This window comes from Pipistrellus hanaki, assembly GCF_964339955.1.
Source record: "Pipistrellus hanaki genome assembly, chromosome: 14".
NCBI classification, from domain to species: Eukaryota; Metazoa; Chordata; class Mammalia; order Chiroptera; family Vespertilionidae; genus Pipistrellus; species Pipistrellus hanaki.
The window spans coordinates 50840724-50860843 of NC_140516.1; the positions used below are offsets into that span (position 1 = coordinate 50840724).

A 20120-nucleotide genomic window follows, 5' to 3' on the forward strand; every position below is an offset into this window, starting at 1 on the left:
TGTCAGCTTGGGGACTGAAGGGTCCTGGGTTCGATTCCAGTCAAGGGCATGTACCTTGGTTGCGGGCATATCCCCAGTAGGGGGTATGCAATAGGCAGCTGATCGATGACTCTCTCTCATCAATGTTTCTAACTCTCTATCTCTCTCCCTTCCTCTCTGTACAAAATCAATTAAAAAAAAACCAAACTGCCACATTTAGCTGCTATTAGGTTTAGAGGTGTGTGTGCAGGCATGTGTATGCCTGTGTGCGTGTAGGCATGTGTGTATGTGTGTGCACGTGTGTGTGTTTTTGTGTGTGTGGGTGCATGCATGCATCGTGGTGCTCAGCAGGCATTGAAGTGGGAGCTGAGAGTGTGTTGTGTGGCAGCTCGGGGTGCAGCAGACAGGGCTGCCCGCAGAACTGAGCTGCCCATCATTCAGCAGGTCAGGAAAGGGCCCTTTTTTCTCTCTGCGAGCAGGGCTGAAAGATTAAGGCGAAGGCCTGAATTATTTTCTAATTATCTCGCAGAGCATCCAGATTTTTTATGGCTCTCGCAGCCGTGCTGTTAGCTGAGAATAAATGCTTGGGAGCGAAAGTGAAATGGAAGGCGCCAGCCCTCGCACGCGTCCCTTCCACGTGGCGGGGTGCTCGGCTATTACGGCTCTTCCGTGTGGAGGGTGCAGATGCTCCTCGGCCTATGCCGGGCTCCATCCCCATAAGCCCGCCGTAAGTCCACACGCTCACAAGCCACAGAAGCACTGAATGCCTTTAACCGGCCAAAGGCCACTCTCAGCCTCGCCCACCTTCACGGTGCCCAGATCGTCCCGTGAGCCCACAGGTGGGAGTTACCTTGGGTTCCATCTGGAGCCATTGCCTGCCTGTCTTTCTCCCCAGAAGCAGGGGACACAGGTGGGCGCTTTGTAGACAGGACGGGATGCAATAACTCAAAACACAACACGGAAGTCCTAATGTTCATTTGTCCTCTCTTCCTTCTGGAGGCAAATATGAAACATCCAGGCACCATTTCACTTTTTAAAAAATATATGTATTTTATTGATTTTTTTTACAGAGAGGAAGGGAGAGGGATAGAGAGCTAGAAACATCAATGAGAGAGAAACATCGACCAGCTGCCTCCTGCACACCCCCCACCAGGGATGTGCCAGCAACCAATGTACATGCCCTTGACCGGAATCGAACCTGGGACCTTTCAGTCCACAGGCTGACGCTCTATCCACTGAGCCAAACCAGTCTCAGCCCATTTCACTTTGCCATTCCCAAAGCTCCTCAGACATTTAGGGAGCAGACCCTCTCGGGGTGGGAGGAGGGGCGCTGTCTTCACAGTCAGCCTGGCTCTTTGAGGTGGACGTGGAGCCAGCACTGAGGGGCAGGCGGCTTGCGGGAGAAATCTGAGTATCCGTCCATCGCGGTAGGCAAGCGGAGGGGCCGGGATTGGGGGTTCACGCACAGGGACGCCAGGCAGACGTGGAATGGAAGGGCAGGGGTGAGGGGGTGGACACCCACCTTCATCTCCGTCCCCTGGCCCCTCGGAGGGCCTGCTGCCCCGGTGGCGGGCTGGGACCACTTGTCCCACGAAGGGAGGGGGTTTCTCTTCGGCGGCCCTGAAAGGACGCGCTCCTGGAGGACCTGGCCGCAGGGCTGGAGGTCCTCACGGAGGGGCGTCTGCCCAGTTTGCCGATGAGGCCGCAGGGAAGCCGCTGGAGGTTTGCGGGGCAGAGTGCTGACGTCCTCCGTCCTGACGCGCCTTTCTTCCAGGCGAGCACGGCGACGGGGCGGGCTCCGAGGACGGCCGGGAAGACCCGAGCGTGAAGACCAAGAGGAACCGGTAGGTGTCCCGCCCTCCCCTCCGCTCTTCCCTCCGCGGAGAATTAAAGGGGCCGTGGGGCTCTGTTGGCCGAGCAAAGCGGGGGTTCCACACTAACCAGAGGTTTAAGGGTCCTCTCAGCGATGACATGAGGGGGCAGGAGTCTCGGGGGCCCTGGCCTCTGGAGCCTGGAGGAGTGGACGGGGGCGTCCAGGGGCTGGGCGGAGCCCTGCGCTGGGGGAGGGGTGGGTTTGGGGTCTGACAGCTCTGGGTGGGCATTCAGGCTCTGCCTCGCTTGCTTTGGGATTTGAGGCAAAGCAGTTCCCCCTCCATCTCGGGGTTTCCATTTGTCCAAGGAGGCGGCAGGAGCTTGAGGTGGCGCCTGAGTGAGCTGACCCCATGGGGCTTCCTGTCAGCCTGGGGAATGGGGGCTCAGGGAAGCCCTTTCCCCAGGAGAGACCGTTCCCACCCCCTCGGCCAGGATGGAGCGGGTACCCAGGCAGTGTGGGACCAGGATGGGGACCAGGATGGCCAGAACTAGCTTTATGAAAACTATCCGAACTTACGTTTAGTGGATGGCACCAAAGTCACTCAGCCACGAGAATATTAAAATCTATTCAGCAAGTTCGCATTTGCCTTTGGCCCATTCTGACGGAACCGAGAGCTCGGCCGCGAGGCCCCAGCTTCTGAGCCACGTTTCACTGGGTGAGCGTGAGCGGCAGGTCGGCGCCGAGCTCCCGGCGCCCCTATTCATCTCCTTTCAAGTTACAACCGTGCGAGTCTCGTCTCCACACTTCTATTTTTAACCAATGGAAATCGATTACGAAGAAATCCTAATTATACTCGTTGGAATACACAATTGCAAATCCACTGGTAATTTTCTTTTTTCGAAATTCCGCACCATCGCCTGGGAAGCAAAGCTGGTGCGCTCTCCCGGAATAGTTGGTGTATAAATAAGGTTTCCTAATGGGCTGAGCAATCGTTTCTTTTCTTGGCGCATTTTGCATTAGGAGGGTTCTTCCCTATCGCTGCCCTCGTGCGTGAAAACCCTGTGAGACACAGAACATGCTTAGCAGCCTCACCCCCCCCCCCCCCTTGGTCTAATGGATGCTCACAATGCCCTGGACGGACAGGGTAGGAAGGCCATGAACTTGGAGGGCGACACACCTGGTCCTGGCCCTAAGTGACCTTATGACCTTGAATGGCCCCATCTCGTCCTTCCCAAATGCAGCATGCAGACTCCCCGGCGCCCTGAGAGTCCCCAGGAGGGCGCACCGTCCCCCAGGAGGGCTGTCCTGTGCATCGAGGGTCAGCGGCACCCCTGACCTCCCCTCCTGGGAGCTGGGAGCACCTCTGCAGTGTGGCCACCACAGATGTCTCCGGACACTGCCCGGCGTCCCAGGAGCAGGTCACCCGGGGCCAGCCCTGTGTTAGACGTACCTCAGAAAGTCCGGACACGCCCTGGCCGGTTTGGCTCAGTGGATAGAGCGTCGGCCAGGGTCGATTCCAGTCAAGGGCACGTACTTAGGTTGCAGGCTTCATCCCTGGCCCTGGTAAGGCAAATGTGGGAGGCAACCAATCGATGTGTCTCTCTGTCTTTCCCCCTCTATTCTACTCTCTCTAAAAAACCCCCACTAAATAACAAAACAAAACAAAACAAAACGAAAAAACAATGGGAAAATATCCTCAAGTGAGTATTAACAGCAACAAAAAGCCCAAATGTGACTGCGTGAGGGACTTTACCCACCAAACCCTAGGGTCCCGGTCTCCCTGTTGCCACTGAAGTCTCTGTTTTGGGTTAGAACTCAGGACAACACGGGCCACACCCTAAAGGGAGACAAAACGGTTTCGCCATAACCGTCCTCCATGCGTTTGTACAGACCCGAGGCCTCTCCCTGAAAAACGGAGCCAGGTGTGAACTCCGATGCTGTGCGAGGCGGTGACCCTCGGCTTCCTCCTCCGTGGGCCCGCGGCTGCTCGGCCTCCGGTGCCCCTCCACCAGCCCCTCCGGCTGCCCATCCGCTAGGGCTTCGGTCTCAGCTTTCTGCCCGAAATGCAACAACACGGTTTGCGTGGCGAGAGCTGACGCCTCCAGCTCCGCGGGTGTGGCTGCACCGGATTTAAAACGAGTTTCCCGAGAACAAGAGTCTTTGCTGATGAAGAGTTCCTCCGAGGGCTTTGCAGGCCGCGATGGGGGGCGTCTAACCCACTGTGTCTTGTGCCCCGAAGGACCGAAGGCCACGTGAGCCCCGGCCCCGAGGAGGCGGAGCGAGAGGACAAGGGCGCCAGGACGCTGCCGCCCCAGATCCTCCTGCCGCTGGAGGAGCGGGTGACCCACTTCCGAGACATGCTGCTGGAGAGAGGGGTGAGCACCTGCGCCGGCGGCTCTCGGGGCCGGGATTCGATCCCGTCCCCCAGGCACGGAGGTCACGTCCGGGAAGCTCCTGTCTGTGTTAGTCCTGCTGGCACCCGGCCAGCGCCAGGGTCCACCCCTCCCCGAGGGACACCCGGGCTTCCTGACCCAGGTGGGGTCTCCGCGGCTGTGGGTTCCCCGGACTGCTTTTGGTTTCTAAGATTTCCTCATTGTGGTTGGCTACTCATCCATGTGAACTCAATGGGGGAAAACACGTTATAATGGAGTCCCCTCCCAGGGCCTGTGATGTCCCGCTCTGGCCTGTGGGTGGAGGACACGCTGAAACAGGAGGTGAGCCCATTGGAATTCTTCACAATGGGACTGAACGCGCAGGCAGCCACAGACCCCAAGGGCGAGGGTCATTGCCGTGAGCGCTGTCGGTGACCTTGGGGATTCCAAAGCAAGTTCCCCACAGTCAGCACCCCAGGGCAAGGGCAGTGGGAACTGGGGTGCAGGGCCATTGGGAAGAGAGCGCCCCCAGAACGGCCTTCTGAGCAGGGCTCTGCAGAGCCGGGCTGGAGTGCGGGCACCAGGGAACACAAGGCCCCCTCTCTCAAGAATCAGAAAGGGGTTCTCTCAGCCACTCTCCCCGGAGACCCACCCTGCTTTGCACCAGGACTTGGAATGTTCCCCTCGCTCCCTCTACCGACCATTCACTCCCCAGCAAAGCACAGCCGGGGCCACAGGGGACTCGGAAGGAACGGGGACACGGGAACTGAAAGCCACAGTGCGAGGGGTTTCCCTAAGTGAGCACGCCACCCAGTTCCACAGGGCGTGCCAGGGGCACGCGGGAGGAGGTCCTGGTGGGTGGAGGTTGCTCTTTGTTTTTTAAGGACGTGTCTTTAAAACTAGATGCATCTATGAAGCTACCCATTCATTTTAGAAAGGGGTGTGGTCCCTCCGACCAGGAAGAAGAGAACAGGGGCAAGGGCGGGGCTCGGGGTGCGCCTGGCGTCCTGCCCCTTCCCGCTCAGCCATCTGCCCGCCCTTTCTCTGGAAGTCCCGGGGGAGGTCAGCCGTGCAAGGCCCATGGAGACGGAGACGCCTCCCTGCCACCCAGGGGAGTTGGTCCTCTGGGGCCATCAGACTGGCCTGACGGACCTGGAGGCTAGTACCCAAGGTCACTATGGGTCACCAGCTGTGGTGGCCACCCTGTTCGCTCCTCCTTCCACTCTTGGCACGGAGTCCCTTTCCTGGCCCTGCCCGCTGCCCCTGCCCCGGCCGCCGTCTGATGCCCTGCCTCCCTTCCAGTTGCCCAGTCACTGAGTGAGCCACAGCTCCTGGAGCGCCGGGGCCTCCGGCATTTCTCGAGGCTCCATCTTATTCAGACCCACGCTTTCATCTCTTTGCTTTGGAAAGCCACCAGCCCTGATTCACCGTCACCGCATCACACTGACCCCCATGAGCTCAGGGCTGCCCGAGGGACCCCCCTCCCTTCCCGGGGGCGCTGGCCGCTGCGTTTACCTGGGAGTGGATCCCAGGAGCCTTGGGGGAGCGGTTTTCCTAATGGGATTCCCAGAGCATCCCAGCCTCACGCAGGCGGGAGGCTCCTTTCGGCCTCAGATCCTCCCCGTGAGCATGGGCCGTGGCGAAGGGGAGCCCCAGCCCAGGGGTGGGTTCCCGGGGAGAGAGGCTGCGGTGGAGCCCGAGCCCAGACCTCAGGCCTCCCGAGCGGCTCAGAGGAAGCCCCCACGCAGCCCCGGGCAGCGAAGACCGCCGGAGTGACTGCCGATGGCACAGAGCAAGGCCGCTGTTTACGACTCTGACTTTATAAAACAGGCCGGCGGAGTCCGTGAGGGACTCGTGCCCGTGAGGAGGCGGTAGCCGAGCCCGTCAGATTTCTAGCTGCTTCACAATGAGGCGCAGAAAGGTCACTGTCTCACGAGCTGCGTGGTGAACACGGTGCTCCATCGCCTTTGTCCGCGGTGAGGCGAGGCCCTGTGGGTGTCCAGCTTACAGGGGCCCGGTTCGAGGTGGGGGCGGGGCCCTCGCGTTGTGGCTTGTAGCACGGAATGGATGGCTCCAGGGAAGCTTCTGTCTTTATTTTGTTTCCCCGAGAACCGCACTACAGCCTCCTTGTAAACCTCGGCGTCCAGAGGGCCAGTGTGATTGAACTGCGTGTTACTCATCTAATCCCGCCGACGCAGGCAATGCGTTCAGAGCGATTTATGGTAAGGTGACCAGACGTCCTGCTTTTGGCGGGACAGTTCCAATTTTTAACAATTTGTCCCGCGTCCCGCAGCGTTTTTAAAAAGTCCCAATTGTTGGAGAAGACTGTCTTTCCAACAATCGGGATTTTTTTTAAAACGCCGTGGGACACGGGACAAATTGTTAAAAACTGGAACTGTCCCGCCAAAAGCGGGATGTCTGGTCACCTTATGGGGACCTTCTTCCTTCGGCAAGGCGTCCCTTAGAAGGAAGTATGGCTTTCCCAGGAACCAGGAAAGGAACGGCCTCTCTGGAGCCACCTGGGGACTCGGGGCTGCAGGTGCACGGGGTCCCCGCAGGGCCCCTCTGTGGGTGACCTGGGCCCATTTCCCGGCCGTGGGCAGCCTCTGGGAGGCCCGGTGACCCTGGCTTTGGCTCCCAGGGTTTGGCTCCGAGTGTGTTAGGATGAGGACGGCCCCCAGTCTCCACCGGCACGGAGACAGCCACCGGCCTGAGCTGTCGGGGTGACGTTGGAACAAATGAAGCAGAGGCTCGTTGTGGGGGTCTGGGGGGCCGGGGCAGCTGGCACCTTCTCCCCCGCAGCAGGGGGGCCCTGCCTGTGAGTGACGGGTGAACCACGTGGCCGTCCGGGGCCGTCGTGGCACAGGGCCAGCACGCGTGCTGTGAGGGCGCACCCGCCCTCCGGTGCAGGTGACAGGGGGCAGGGAGGCGGCCCTGGCGTGAGGGAGCGGAGCGATGTGGGCCCCGTGACGTCTGCTCCGCGGGGCGCCTCTCTGCTCTGTGGGAAGCTTCTCTGCCTCCGGTTCCTATGGCAACGCTTCAGAATCTCACAAGACACATCATAACACCGCTAATAAAGTTATGCTATAAAGGAACGCATGCTTATTATAGGAAATGTGCACAATATTAAGCGTATAAATAAGAAAAGTCCCCCTGAAATGCCACCCTAGGAGACAGTCAGCACACTCACTGGGTACATTTTCTCCCAGCCTTTTTTTTAATAACAGAGTGTTTCAAAGTATCCAGAATGAACATTTGATCTCACAGCACAACAAACAGTGAACCATGCTATAGTTAAATGCGGCTGAACATTCATGTTCTAAATATACAGGATATTAAACATTAATAGTTTACCTAGTTGATACACTTGGATACCGTTTCCTCCTTTTAATCATTTACAAATATTAGCATACATTTTTAGAAGACGTTTTTTTGTTGAGGCACCAATTGTGGGCTCAGAAATCCTGCATTTCCTTTATTTAGTGCATCTCCCGTTGGGCTGTTCTGAATGATGCTCAGGTGGCCCCCCCCCACCCCTGCCCTGCTCTAGGCTGATCTTGGGGGGCGTGCTCTCCGCAGCCTTGAGCCCTCGCCCCGCATCCCCGCTTGTGGTGAAGCAGGCTCACTCGCACAGGGAGGTGCTAGGACCCTGCGGCCGGCTCGCTCGGAGAGCGCCGGGCGGCCAGGAGCTTGGCATTCACTGTTGGTGGTTTTGGGGACCTGCTTGTTCTTGTCCTCAGATTGCGGCTTCCTCCCGGCTTCTCTGCTGTGGCTCCTCCTTCCCGGATGGCCGCCCTGGCCTTTGGGGTGTGGCTCTTCAGCAGCCCCCTCCCCGTTAGCATTGGACAGGGTCTGCCTCGGAGACGGCCCGGGTTCTAGGATGGGGTACAACGACCCCGAGTGTGAGAACAGCCCCCAAGTCAATGAAGTCAGCCAAGTATATGGTGGAATAAGAGCCTAAAATTTTATTTATCCATCAAAATAGAAAAAATAACAACCCTGAATTAGTGAAATACTGTGAGCACTGGCAGATGAGGGGTGCCGTCGGGGTGTCCCAGGCCCCTTGCTTCCCTCTGCTTTACCTGCAGGAAACTGCCTCACCTGGCGCCCCCGGGCTCATGGGACTTCCCACAGGCCGACCGCTGCCACCTCTGCGTTCAGGATTAAGCATCTCCGGGGGCCGTGCTCAACCCAGCAGGGATGGGGACCAGGATGCACACCCCCACTTCCCTGTGCCTGGGAGACCCATCTCAGGCAGGTTCCGGAACGTTCTCCAGGCCCCTGCCAGGGCTCCTGGGCCACCCGAGGCTTTCTCCTGCCGGGCCCGTCTCTGTGAGCCTGCAGTCACCTCCCGGGTCCGCTGGCTGCGCCCGAGCCCCTGACGCGGGGCTGCTTCCCACACACTCAAAGGATGGCGCTGTCTCACTGTCAAGGACATGCCAAGGGCACCCCCGCCAGCCTGTCCGCTTCCTTCTGGACGGTGTCCGTCCCCCGCTGCCTGTAACTGCCAGGAGCGCCCGCGCCAGAGGCAGGAGACGCGGGGAGCGTTCCGGGAAATTGGATAAGAGGGTAATGGTGTGAGAGCTAATTACGGATCAGCCTGAGCCTGCAGACGCGAGGGAGGGCCGAGGATGGCAGGCAGCTCCTCAAGAACCGAATTGGCAGCATCGAGGCTCATGGGGGGCGGCCGAGGGGTGCTCAGGCCAAAGGGATGGTTAAGCGCCATCTTGAGGGGCCGCTGGTCTCCTGTGAGACTAAGCGGCTGTCTTGTCCTCCTGCCCCTAGCGGCCTTGGTGCCCTGAGGACCCGGCACCTGCTTCCGCGCCTCCTCCACCAGGTGAGAGAGGCCTGCTCCTCCCGCCCGAGGCCTGTGGTCCATCCCCTGAGACCCGGCAGCCAGCGTGGGCAGCAGGAGAAAGCCCAGGGCCCACGGGTCACCCACCAGCACAGCATGTGGGACCATAACATTTGCTTAAAAAACACTTGCTTCTGGAGTAACTGGGTTTTTGTTTGAGATGGAGCTCCGCCCCTTACGGAGCCCTGGGCCCCCAGGTCCGGTGCTGAGGCAGCAGCGGCTCTGGCTGGGCCCCGATAGTCAGGCAGGAGGTTACGAGGTGAGGAGGGTGGTGCGTACAGAGGGTCACACGGATGCACATGGAGCCAGGACGGGGTTCCCAGCGGCTCAGAGGGGAGCCCTGCCTCAGCTGTAACTGAGTGAGCCAGACGGCGCCTACCCCCCTCCCTCCTGCCCCCTCCCCCGGGGGCAGGCCATCGATCCTGCGATTCAGAACTTGGCGAGGCGTCCTTGGCCGTCTTCCTGCCTGTCCTCCCGTCTTTAAGTCCTGGCCGCTCTGGGACCCAAGGATCGACAGAGACTCAAAATAGCCTTGGCTTTGAAGGTAAAAGCAGCGTCTGCCTCCCGCAGGCGCCCTGCCCGCCCAGGGCTGGTCTGGTGACGGAGGGGCCGTCGCCGGCATCGGGCGCTGAGGGACTCACACGCTCTCACCTTTAGCCGGAGCTGACCTCTCAGACACTTTACTTAAATGGAATCCATTTTCCTCTGAACGGATTCCCCCGGCGGCCACGCGGCCCTTTGCTCAGAGCTCGGACGGGCTCTGGTGACGCTGCGACTGAGGCGGAGCCATTTCATCCGTGACTTTGCTCCTTTGTGCTCAAGACTGTGCACCTGCCCCCGCCCTGTGGCCTGCTCCCCCCCCCCCCCCGGGGGCTTTGGTGAGGGCCTGACTCTGTCCTCTGAACGGACAGCTCAGTGCTCGGCTGGTCAGGAGGCAGACACAGCACCCCGGGCTCCCAAACGAGGCTGCTTCCACGAAGCGGCGGTGAAACAGCTGTGGAAGGAAGGGCCAGTTCCAGGGGCTGCAGACGGCACCAGCTTCGACCTTGAGCTGCAGCCTCCCTCCGCCTCCCTCCCTCCAGCCGTGGCATCTGCAGGTGCAGATGGTGCCACCAGGGACGCCGTGCCAGCCAGCCGCCACGGTGACCTCTGGCCCTACCCGACGTGGCCACGTTCTGGCGGTGGCATCTGTCGGGTGGGCAGTGGGCCCTGACGCTCCTCCTGTGCCCGTGCTGTAGACGCCAGCTCTGGTGTCTCCGCTGGAGAAACGGCCGGGAGCAGACAGCCGCTCCGACACAGTGACGTCAGAGGGCGTCAAAGGACCGGAACAGACACGGTGACGTCAGAGGGCCGTCAGCAGCAGGAGAGGAGGGCGGCTGCAGGGGTGAGGGCACGCCGGCCAGCACAGCCCACAGTGGGGGCCACGTCCCATAACTCTGGGGCCCCTCGGGGCTGAGAACGGCCCCAAGAAGCGCTCAGCAGGCCCCATCGGGGGGACTTGCCGTCCAACCTGTGGAGACACAGGCCTGGGGGTGGGGCATTTATCAGAGGCGATCCCGGGACTGAGATGTCACTCAGTTACAGCTGAGGCAGGGCCTCCCCTCTGAGCCGCTGGGAACCCCGTCCTGGCTCCGTGTGCATCCGTGTGACCCTCTGTCCGCACCGCCCTCCTCATCCTCGTCGCCTCCTGCCTGACTGTATCGGGGCCCAGCCAGAGCCGCTGCTGCCTCAGCACCAGACCTGGGGGCCCAGGACTCCGTAAGGGGCGATCTTCATCCGCCTTGAGAGTCCCTATGTCATGCTGTCTGGCTCCCACCTCCGTCCTGGACCCCACGCCCGGGCACCCCCTCTCGACTGCTCAGGTCCCGCAGGAGGTTAGCTTGGCTGCCCAGAGATGTGACGACACCTGTTTTATCGCCGTAAATTATAGTCGCTGTCGATGTGGCTCATCTCAAATATTCACAGATTGTGGATTCTGTCAAAGGCAAGGATGATATACTGTTAACTTTTTAAAAATGTATTTTATTACGCATCTACAACTCCGAAGACGGTCAGCAAACTGGTGGAGTGAGCTATGTGACAGCGAGTCCTGGCAGGGCCCACAGGAGACAGACCAAGTGTCACGTGGTTCCTAGGTGGGAAGGGAGAATGACCTCTGAGTGCAGTGTGGGCTTTGTGAGCAGTCCTGTAGAAGAATCGAGAGAATGTGAAGAAGTTGACAATATGGAAAACTCGATGTGGGGTCCATGCTGACTTTGCAATATGCTTGTGACTTCTCTGTAAACCTTAAACCACTGCAAAATAAAATAGTTGAAAAAAATAAAACCCACCTCAAAAAGGGTTAAGTGGGGGTTAAAAATCAACTAAGCCTGGCCGGTGTGGCTCAGTGGTTGAGCATCGACCCCGGAACCAAGAGGTCACTGGTTCGATTCCCAGTCAAGGCACGTGCCCAGCTTGTGGGCTCGATCTCCAGTAGGGGGCATGCAGGAGACAGGGGATCAATTATGTTTCTCTCTCGTCCATGTTTCTATCTCTCTATCTCTCTGTCTTCCTCTCTCTCTCTCTCTCTCTCTCTCTCTCTCTCTCAACCAATAAAGGAAAATGAAAAGTCAACGAAAATTATGCTCCACTCAGACTATTTGCAGGCTGTGCCTCTCTCTGGTCTGCGTGCCCTTTCTCCCTCTAAGCTGTGGCAATCCAGCGTGTCACAGCTCCAAGGATGGACAGGGCTTCGGGTTAGAGACTCGTGGCCCCGAGAGACGTCCCGGGAAGAAATAGGGTCAGGAGAGCAGATGTGAAACTTCCTAATGCTCTCAGCATTGACTTCTTAGAAGTTAACACTTTCAGACAGCACCGCATCCCGCCCCTGACCGCTGTCCTTGGCCGTGACCTTGTCAGCGGGCTGCGGGCTCAGCACAGGTGCTGACGGCGGCTCTGTTGCCTCTCCCGTGCAGGTGTCAGCGTTTTCTACGTGGGAGAAAGAATTACATAAGGTCGTGTTCGATCCCCGCTACCTCCTGCTGAACTCTGAGGAACGGAAGCAGGTACCGGGGGCAAGGCTGGGGGACAGCCTGGGGACGCGGCATCGGAATGACCCTCCTGGGAGCACGGCTGGCGGACAGAGGCCGTCGCCGGGGGAGAGGGGAGGTGTGGACGGTGCCCCAGCCCAGAGCTTGTGGCCGGCGCGTGGCGGCTGAGGAGGAAGGGTGTCCTGTCACCAGCGTACTGAGCTCGCCCCGGACGCCCGCGTTAGGGAGATGGAAGGTCCGGGGTACGAACGGGGAGACGGGAGCTGCCCCAGGGAACGGTGTCCCTACGTAAAGGATGGGCGTCTCCACAAAGGGCAGGGCTGGATCTCGGGTAGCTTGCCTGGAGCATGTTTCTCAGGGAGGCCTGACGGACTGGCGCTTGGTCCCCAGGCCCGAGGAGGAAGGGAAGGAGCCGATGCACTGGGCACGGGCGTCCTCAGAGGGTAGACGCCAGCGTTCAGGAGAGACCGCCCCACCCCAGGGAGAGGCGGCAGAGCCTAGGAAGCGTGGAGCTGAGGCTGACCTGATGGGGGAGGACAGCTGGGCCCCCCTCAAAACACACAGTCCTGTTTACGAAGGGAAGTACCCTACTCGGAGTCCGAGAGGGGCCTGCCGTCAGCGGCGTGGGCGTGGCGAACCCTGAGGCTCTCGGGGCGCCTGAGGGGAGGCGGGTGAGCCTAGACAGGGAGCAGGGGTCAAGGGCCTGCACACAGACCCGTTTCTATGGTAACTCGTGGCGTTTCACCTTGCTACCCTGGAACACGCCATCCTGGGACGAGAGCCAGCTGGGTCTCTGTGGAAAAGCCATACCCCACTCTGAATACAGCCGGCCCGGTTGCTAAGGAGGGACAAAACCTCCGGCATTAAGTGGCAGCCGTGTAAATAAAGCGGCGAGCACAGGGGGAGGGAAGCGGAGCACTGATCAGGTGGATACACGGCTCTGGGCAGAGGGAGGGCCCGGCTCTCTCTCCAGATTTGAAATCAATAGAGTGGGATTCCCAGGCAGGACGGGGCCGCACGCTCCTGTTTGGACATTATCTCCCGTTCACCTCCGGGTGAGTTAAAACACCAGGCAGCCGGAGAGATTACAGCACCGCCTGCCGCCGAGGGGATAAGCCAGTCACATCGGGACTTGGTCCCTTTAAGTCCCCTGCGGGATGTCTCTGCTGCTGAGTCTTCAGGGGGCGCTCAGCATCCCATGTGTCTAATCTCAGAAGCTTGTGATGGATGGAATCCCGAAATAGAGATAGGTCACAGCGTCCGCCAGCCCATCCTGTCCCCTCAGCCCCGTCCCGGTCCCCTCGGCAGGAAGTCCGCCCTCTGCCAGGGCCACTGGGTAGAACAGCACAGAACTGCTCCTTATCGGCTGATAGGGTCGCCTGTGGGATTTTCACTCATCTTGTTGTCTTCGCACGCACCTGCAGCTGATGCTCTTTGTCACGTTCTGAGGTTTGGAGGGCACCTGACCGCCCTGCTCTGCCCGCTGTGGCTTTAGCCTCTGGAACGACCCTGTTCCTGATGTCAGCACCACGAGCCACCTGAACCTGCCGGAGGGCGGGCCACCCAATGCCCCAGGGACACCGTCCCCGCTCCTGAAGGGATTTGCCTCCCAGGGCGGGTGGGGCTTCCAAACACACCGCCTGTCAAACTCGGGCAGCCGGTGTCCAGGTCAGGTCTCCTCTCGGTCCTGTCCGCATTGAGGACCCACCCCGGTGACCTGGAGGCTCCGTGACACCCCGGGAGAGGGGTCCCTGAGCCCACACTCACCGGGGGGTCTCTCTGGAGGCCAGAGTGGGCGGGACCAGGGGCCGCACTGGCTCAAAGACAATGGCCATAAGAACGGACTAGAACAGAGTGCGTCCTCTGCGCGTTTCCGGCTGTGATGTGAGAGTTGGCGGGGCTGCAGGCTGCTCTCCGAGACCCGAGAGGAGACTCGTGGGGGCCGCAGGGCTGGGCGTCCACACCGCAGCTCTCCACAGCATCACCCCGGGCGATTTGGTGTCAGGGATGGTGCCTGCAGCGGCCGCATTCTGCCTCCCGGGGAACCCAGGCGGGGCCCTGGGCAGGGACCCCTCACGGGGTCGTCTCCAGGCCTGCTGTCCCGTGTCGTGTCTGAGACACACGGTTGCATGTCTGAGACGCAACCCCCTCATACTTTTCTCTCGTGTGTGCTCGCAGATATTTGAACAGTTCGTCAAGACAAGGATAAAAGAGGAGTACAAGGAAAAGAAAAGCAAGCTGCTGCTAGCCAAAGAAGAATTCAGAAAACTCCTGGAGGAGTCGAAGGTGTCGCCCAGGTATGGAGAGAAATATGCCAGAAATGGGGGGGGGGGGGGAAGGCTAGAGGTGCCCCCTGGACCAAGGCGGAGCTTTCCCCTGCACCCCAGGAGCCCTACCCGCTCAGGCCAGCGCCCCGCCAGGCTCCGAGGGAGGCAGGTCTGATCGCCTGCACACGGCCCCTGGGCCTCGGCCGCTCCGTAGCTGTCACTGCTCCTGAGCTCCAGGTCCAGGCCCATGACCCATCTCCGGGGACCTCACAGGACTCTCTGGCCTGGCAGTTCCGGGTTCAGGCCATCAATTTCGGGGTGCTCACTGCACCCGGCCACAGGGCCGGACTGCAGGATGTCCAGTGGAGAGCACAGCCAATAGGGCGCTTCCTCCCCATGAGGGAGGGTCGGGTAAAACGGCAGGATGGAGGCTTACGGAGGTCGTAACCTTGACGGAGGTCATGCCAGAGCCACGCACAGGTCCCTGACCCTCCGGATAGGGAGCATTTTCTCGAGGAAAACATGGTTGGCCTGACGCCTAATGATGAGTGAAGACATAAGGGAAGGGTGTGCCAGGCAAGGGAACAGCAGATACCAAGACCGGTGGGAGGTAGTGTGCTCAGAGCAAGGTCGGAGAGGCAGGAAGGCAGGCTCATTGCTGGAGGCCATTGGATGTGCCCATGGGGGGAGGGGGGTCAGTCTGCAAGTGAAAGTAGGCCAGGACCCTGCCAGCCCCAGAGGGAGTAGTCCAGTGTGGGGAGCAGGCTGGTCAGCTGTTGGAGGCCCAGAGCTACTCCCTCTAGCCTGTTGATCCCCAAACTCCCCGCTCCCCTGGCCCTGCAGCTGGCCCTGGGGGAAGGGGCGCCTTCCCTCTCGGGCACGGCCGGCGGGCACGGTTCCGGGACTCGGCTCAGGACAGGGCTCGCCATGGCCCTCTTGCTTTTCAGGACCACGTTTAAGGAGTTTGCCGAGAAGTACGGCCGGGACCAGAGGTTTCGACTCGTTCAGAAAAGGAAGGACCAAGAGCACTTTTTCAACCAGTTCATCCTTACGCTTAAGAAGCGGGACAAGGAAAACAGACTCAGGCTGCGGAAGATGAGATGAGTGTGCGGACAATGCAATAAGACTGAGCTTTGCGGGAAGGGGCAGGGCGGTGGGGCAGGCCCAGGCTGAGCGGGGGGCGGGGAGAGGGCCTCCCGGGCCGGCTCAGTCCTCAGAGGATTACTGTTTCATATTGAAGCTTTTTGTACAAGGTGCAGAGTTGGATGCATTTCTAATTGCCATGCCATGTGGATCCCTTGGTTGTTTCAATTATGCAAATGACTTGTAATATACACAGAGGCTAAACCCACTGCAGGTTGGTAACCGGGCAGGAGCGGGCACCGTCTGAAACCACCCCGAGGTGAGCCGACGCTCTGCCACTCCCCTGCACCCCTCTGTGAGTTCCTGCGGGGCTGGGGGGGGTCCCCCAGGAGTTCCGGAGCCGGGGCCCGCCTCACTCAAGTGTCCTCACGTCTCCGTCTAGTTTCCTGCGTAGTAGCAATAGGGTCCTTTATCATTCGTCATAGTGACATCCGTGAACACCAGGGCACAGGGACGGGGGTGGGGGGCACCCCCAGATGTCGTAGGGTAATCACCTCATACCCCCAGGGCATCCGGCCCGGAGAGGGGGCTGCACTGCCTGTCGGAGGTCCCACCGAGACAGAATTATTTTGTACAAAACCATCCAATAACGTTTGAGTTATTTTTATTGTATGCCCAGAGTGTGCATGGGACTTTTCTCATCATCTTTGTATAGAAAAAAAAAAATCTAAGATTTTTAAATTAATAAATATTTTAAACCAATGGTGTTTGTGTGGCCGAGTCTTCCCACGCAACCTCAAGCAGCAAAATGGTGTGGTGACTGACGGTGCTCTGTTTGGAGACATTCCCAAAAACATGTATGACGGCACAGGTGGGCTCTTTCTATCCTACCCAAACAAAACTCCCCCTTCCCAACGTGCAGCGACGCGAGATAAAACCCCGGATAATGAACGTGTTCTTTGCGTGATGACGCACCCATCTATTCACTCCGGGGGCAGGGAGTGTCTACTCAGAGACGCGGCCTCTGTCCCTGGCCCCTGGTGGCTCTACCTCCTCGCCTGCCGCTCGGTCAGTCCCCACAGCCACACAGATCAGGACACACCTGGGCACCGGGGGTTCCCTATTGGGCTGTGCCCTGGTCTTCATGCCAGCACCGTTCCCAGGTCACTCTGTGCGGTTCTGGGCCGTGACTGAGGGGAAGGCCAGGCCCAGGGGGGTGCCTTACAGGGCATCACTGGGATTGAACCTTGACCTCCTGGTTTATAGGAGGTGGCCCCCGGGGAAGCCAGTCCCACTCCCATTGCCAGGGTCTAACGAGAACTAGAAATCATCTTGTGATGTGAGCGGGGCTAACGGATTCGTGTTCAGGCCGGAAGGACAGAACCGGTGGCAGACCGGGGTAGCTGACCTAAGAAGCAGCCATGACCCCGAGGGCTCGGAGGAGCCTCTACAGAAAGTGCCTCCCCACCCAGCTGGGGTGGCTCAGTGGTTGAGCATTGACCTCTGTACCAGGAGGTCAGAGTTCGATTCCTGGTCAGGGCACATGCCTAGTTGAGACTCGATCCCCAGTAGGGGCATGCAGGAGGTATCTGATCAATGATTCTCTCTCTTCATTAATTTTCCTCTCCCTCCTCTCTGAAATGAATATATTAGAGAAAAGACAGAGGTTCAGACCTCTCAGGAGAAGGCGCCTCTGCTCTCAGCAAGTGGCAGGATGGCACAGCTGCTCCTGTGCTGGAACCCCCTCAAGGGACTGGGAAAGCACCCCAGGCTGAGAAAAGAGGATCCTGATCCAGGCGGCCTCCCGGTGCAGAACCAGGTGCTGCAGGAAGCGGCCATTCCCGGCTCCCAGGAGCGGTTCCCTGCACGTCCCACGGTTTGGGTCAGAGCGGGGGGTCCCTCCGGGACAGCGGGGGTGGCGTGCGCTGACGGCTGCCCGGCGTCGGGGCGCGTGTCACCGTAGCTCACGGTCACCGCCACTAAATTTTGGCTAAACCACTGGACCGGGGCCGTAATGGGAAGACATAAAAGGGGCCCGCAAAGCATTCAGGATTTTTCGGTTTTATTTAGGATATAAAAGCACTATTTATTATGGTCCCACACACGATAAATATCTCTTGCCACAGGCATCATCGCTTTGCAACTGACGCCGTATTTTAGAAATGGAATGGCCCGTAACGGCCCAGTGATCCGACCGCGTCCACACCGTCCGTGTCCGCTCTGCCTGTGGGTGGCCAGGAGGGGACTGTCCCGGAGCTGATTTCCGAGGTCGGCCTGACCTTGGTGGCCGCAAGGCCCGGGCAGCAAAGCCTGGGTTCCTGTGCGGGGCATCCTTTGTCCAGAGGGTCTCTCTGCTGAGTCCCCTGCCAATGCCCCTCATCTCTAGCTGGGCAGGGGTGGAGGGGGGCACAACAGCGGGTCGCATGTGGCAATTGGCCATAGCAGACACTGAGCCCCAGCAAGGCCGCAGCCGGTTTGCTCCGGGGCAGCAGAGGAGAGACAGCCCCGCCTCTGGGAGCAGCGAGTGCGGGGAAGGCAGAGGGGCGAAGCGGACCGTGCTGGCCTGGGTGCAATGGCCCTAAGACCACAATGGCACTCAGCTGTCCTCAGCTCGGACCTCTGCCGGACATTCCCCTGCTTCCTGCTTCCACAGGCTGCTCACTCCTGTGCTCCTCGCAGGAACCCACAGGGCCGTCAGGATCGCCCCATTTTACAGACGGACAGACTGAGTCAAAGAGAAGCAGTGAGCGATCGGGCCGAGGTGCAAGCAAGTGGCCTCGGGGCCCTGGTGTCTCACCACTGCTCAGCAAGACCCCACACAGTCACGCTGGGAGGGGAAGCCAGGACCTGCTCTGCGCTCAGTGCTCCCTGCACCCCCTTATCTCCTCCGGGGTACGTGGGCCCTCAGGAGTCCCGGTTCTATGCCTTCCAGGTCTCAGGCGGCAGAAGCCACCAGCCCAGGCCCGCGGAGCTAGCATACCTGTCCCCGTTTCTCTCCAGGGCGGGGCGACGCTCAGTGCTGTTTAAAACAGAGACGGGGGCCAGAGAGCCCGGTGCCAGCGGCCGAGCCTGGGCTGGTCTTTAAAGATCCGATTCCGCTCTTTCCAAGTAGCCCTCCCCGTCCTGGGGGCTGAGGGGGAGCGGGGCCAAGTGAGCCTCAGAGCAGGCTTGATCGATGCCACGTGCACCATACCCTATCCCAGAGACAGCGTCTGGGTCCGCCTGGGCTGCCCAAGGAGTGACCGGTACCTGGGCCAGTGGGGCCGAGGGGTGAGGGAGAGGGGTGTCAGGAGGTGACAGATAGGGGAGGGAGGGACACCCGGGCAGCTGGAGCTGGGAGGAGGCCGGCCTTGCCCCATTTGCTGTACTTAATCACCCGACCGAGGTATTATTATCCCTCTTCTTATGTCTCAGGCTGAGATCGGAGAGAGGATATACCGCCTGATTATGCACCGGATAATGTATTAAGCCGGGAAGGTCTTAAAATTAAAACATTTAAGAAGGAATACCTGGGGAGGTAGTTAAAATCCATTAAAATCCTTATCAAATGATGAAATTATCTCTGGGTGGGGGTGGGGTGGAGGGTGGGGTCGGCCTCTTAGCTGTGTTCACTTCCACGATGTTTGCATAAGACAAATGACCATGAAGATACTTAGGATTTAGAAGTGCCTTTGGTCAAGGGCTGAGAACCCAGGACAGGGACAGGGCGAGCTCCAAGAGGGGCCCCTACCCACGCGGGGGAGGGTGTCCTGGTCACAGACCCCCTGGCTCTCCCTGGGGTGCCGGCAGCTGCTCGGGCTCCTTCCCTCCCCTCCTCTGTGCCCGGGCCGGCACCTGTGGGTGCACAGCGCACCTGTGCGGTCCAGGTTGGGGGCCACCCCCCAGGCCTGCTGGCCCCGTCCCCCTGCAGGCCCAGCCCCTGCTCCTGTCAGCCTCGGCGGGCCTGCGGCTGGGCTGAGCCCTGGCTCTCACACCTGTCCCGGGTGTCAGCCATCACCGGTGTCGGAGGGGGCAGCACTGGGACAGAACTGGTTTCTTCTGCTCAGAAAGCTCAGAGCCCAGCCCACCCAGGACCGGTCATTTCCGGGGTCACCCTGTGTCGATCCCCAGCCACGTGGGCAGCCAGGCCACCCCTTACTGCACTCCTCTGGGATGGGGCGGCTCAGAGTCCGGACCCCACCTGTCTGCCACCAGGTCCCTGCAGCTCGGAAAGAGCCCTGGACCTGTCTCAGCCTCTGAGGCCTCACCCAGGCCGCCGGCTCCCCTCCCGTTAGGAGGCTCCTCCCTCACGGATTTTGCTTGAGTCCTCCCCCTGGCTCTGGAGGAAGCCCAGAGAGGAGGTGATGGTCAGGACAGAGTTGGGGTGCAGCAGGGCCCCCCTCCCCACCCTACGGCAGCTCCTTCCCGCTGGAGCTCCTGGTAGGAGGGCCTTACAGAGAGCCCAGGGGCATCGCTCCGCTGGTGGCCTGGCCGCTGCTGGCCACGCGGGGCTGTGCGGTGGCCGCTGCTCCTGGAGGGAACGAGGTCCGGGGCGGCCTTGCTGAAAGCTTCATGCATATTTCACACGTTCCTCTCCTCCTCAGCAGCCCTGGCACCGGGCAGACAGCGGGTGTCGGAAAGCACAGACAGAGGCTCGGGGCCCAGATTGGCCTGGTGGCGTGGGGGGTTGCGTTGCCAACGGGCTCAGAGGCGCTCTTAGCGGGGAGCCCAGGAGCTCGGAGA

At 60.1% G+C, this 20120-nt stretch overlaps 1 protein-coding gene across 1 annotated transcript in view; it reads left to right on the plus strand.

Annotated features, from left to right (window-relative positions):
* The window catches only part of TCERG1L (transcription elongation regulator 1 like), a gene marked incomplete at its 5' end in the record, with an annotated part of 77783 nt that extends 61714 nt beyond the window's left edge, over window positions 1-16069 (plus strand). Inside the window, 5 exons of the mRNA XM_084904398.1 lie at window positions 1754-1823; window positions 4032-4167; window positions 11974-12063; window positions 14227-14345; window positions 15263-16069. Of these exons, the coding sequence (XP_084760524.1) occupies window positions 1754-1823; window positions 4032-4167; window positions 11974-12063; window positions 14227-14345; window positions 15263-15419 (572 nt within the window). The 3' untranslated portion in view covers window positions 15420-16069. The remainder of the gene's footprint in view (window positions 1-1753; window positions 1824-4031; window positions 4168-11973; window positions 12064-14226; window positions 14346-15262) is intronic.
* Window positions 16070-20120: the final 4051 nt, after the last annotated feature.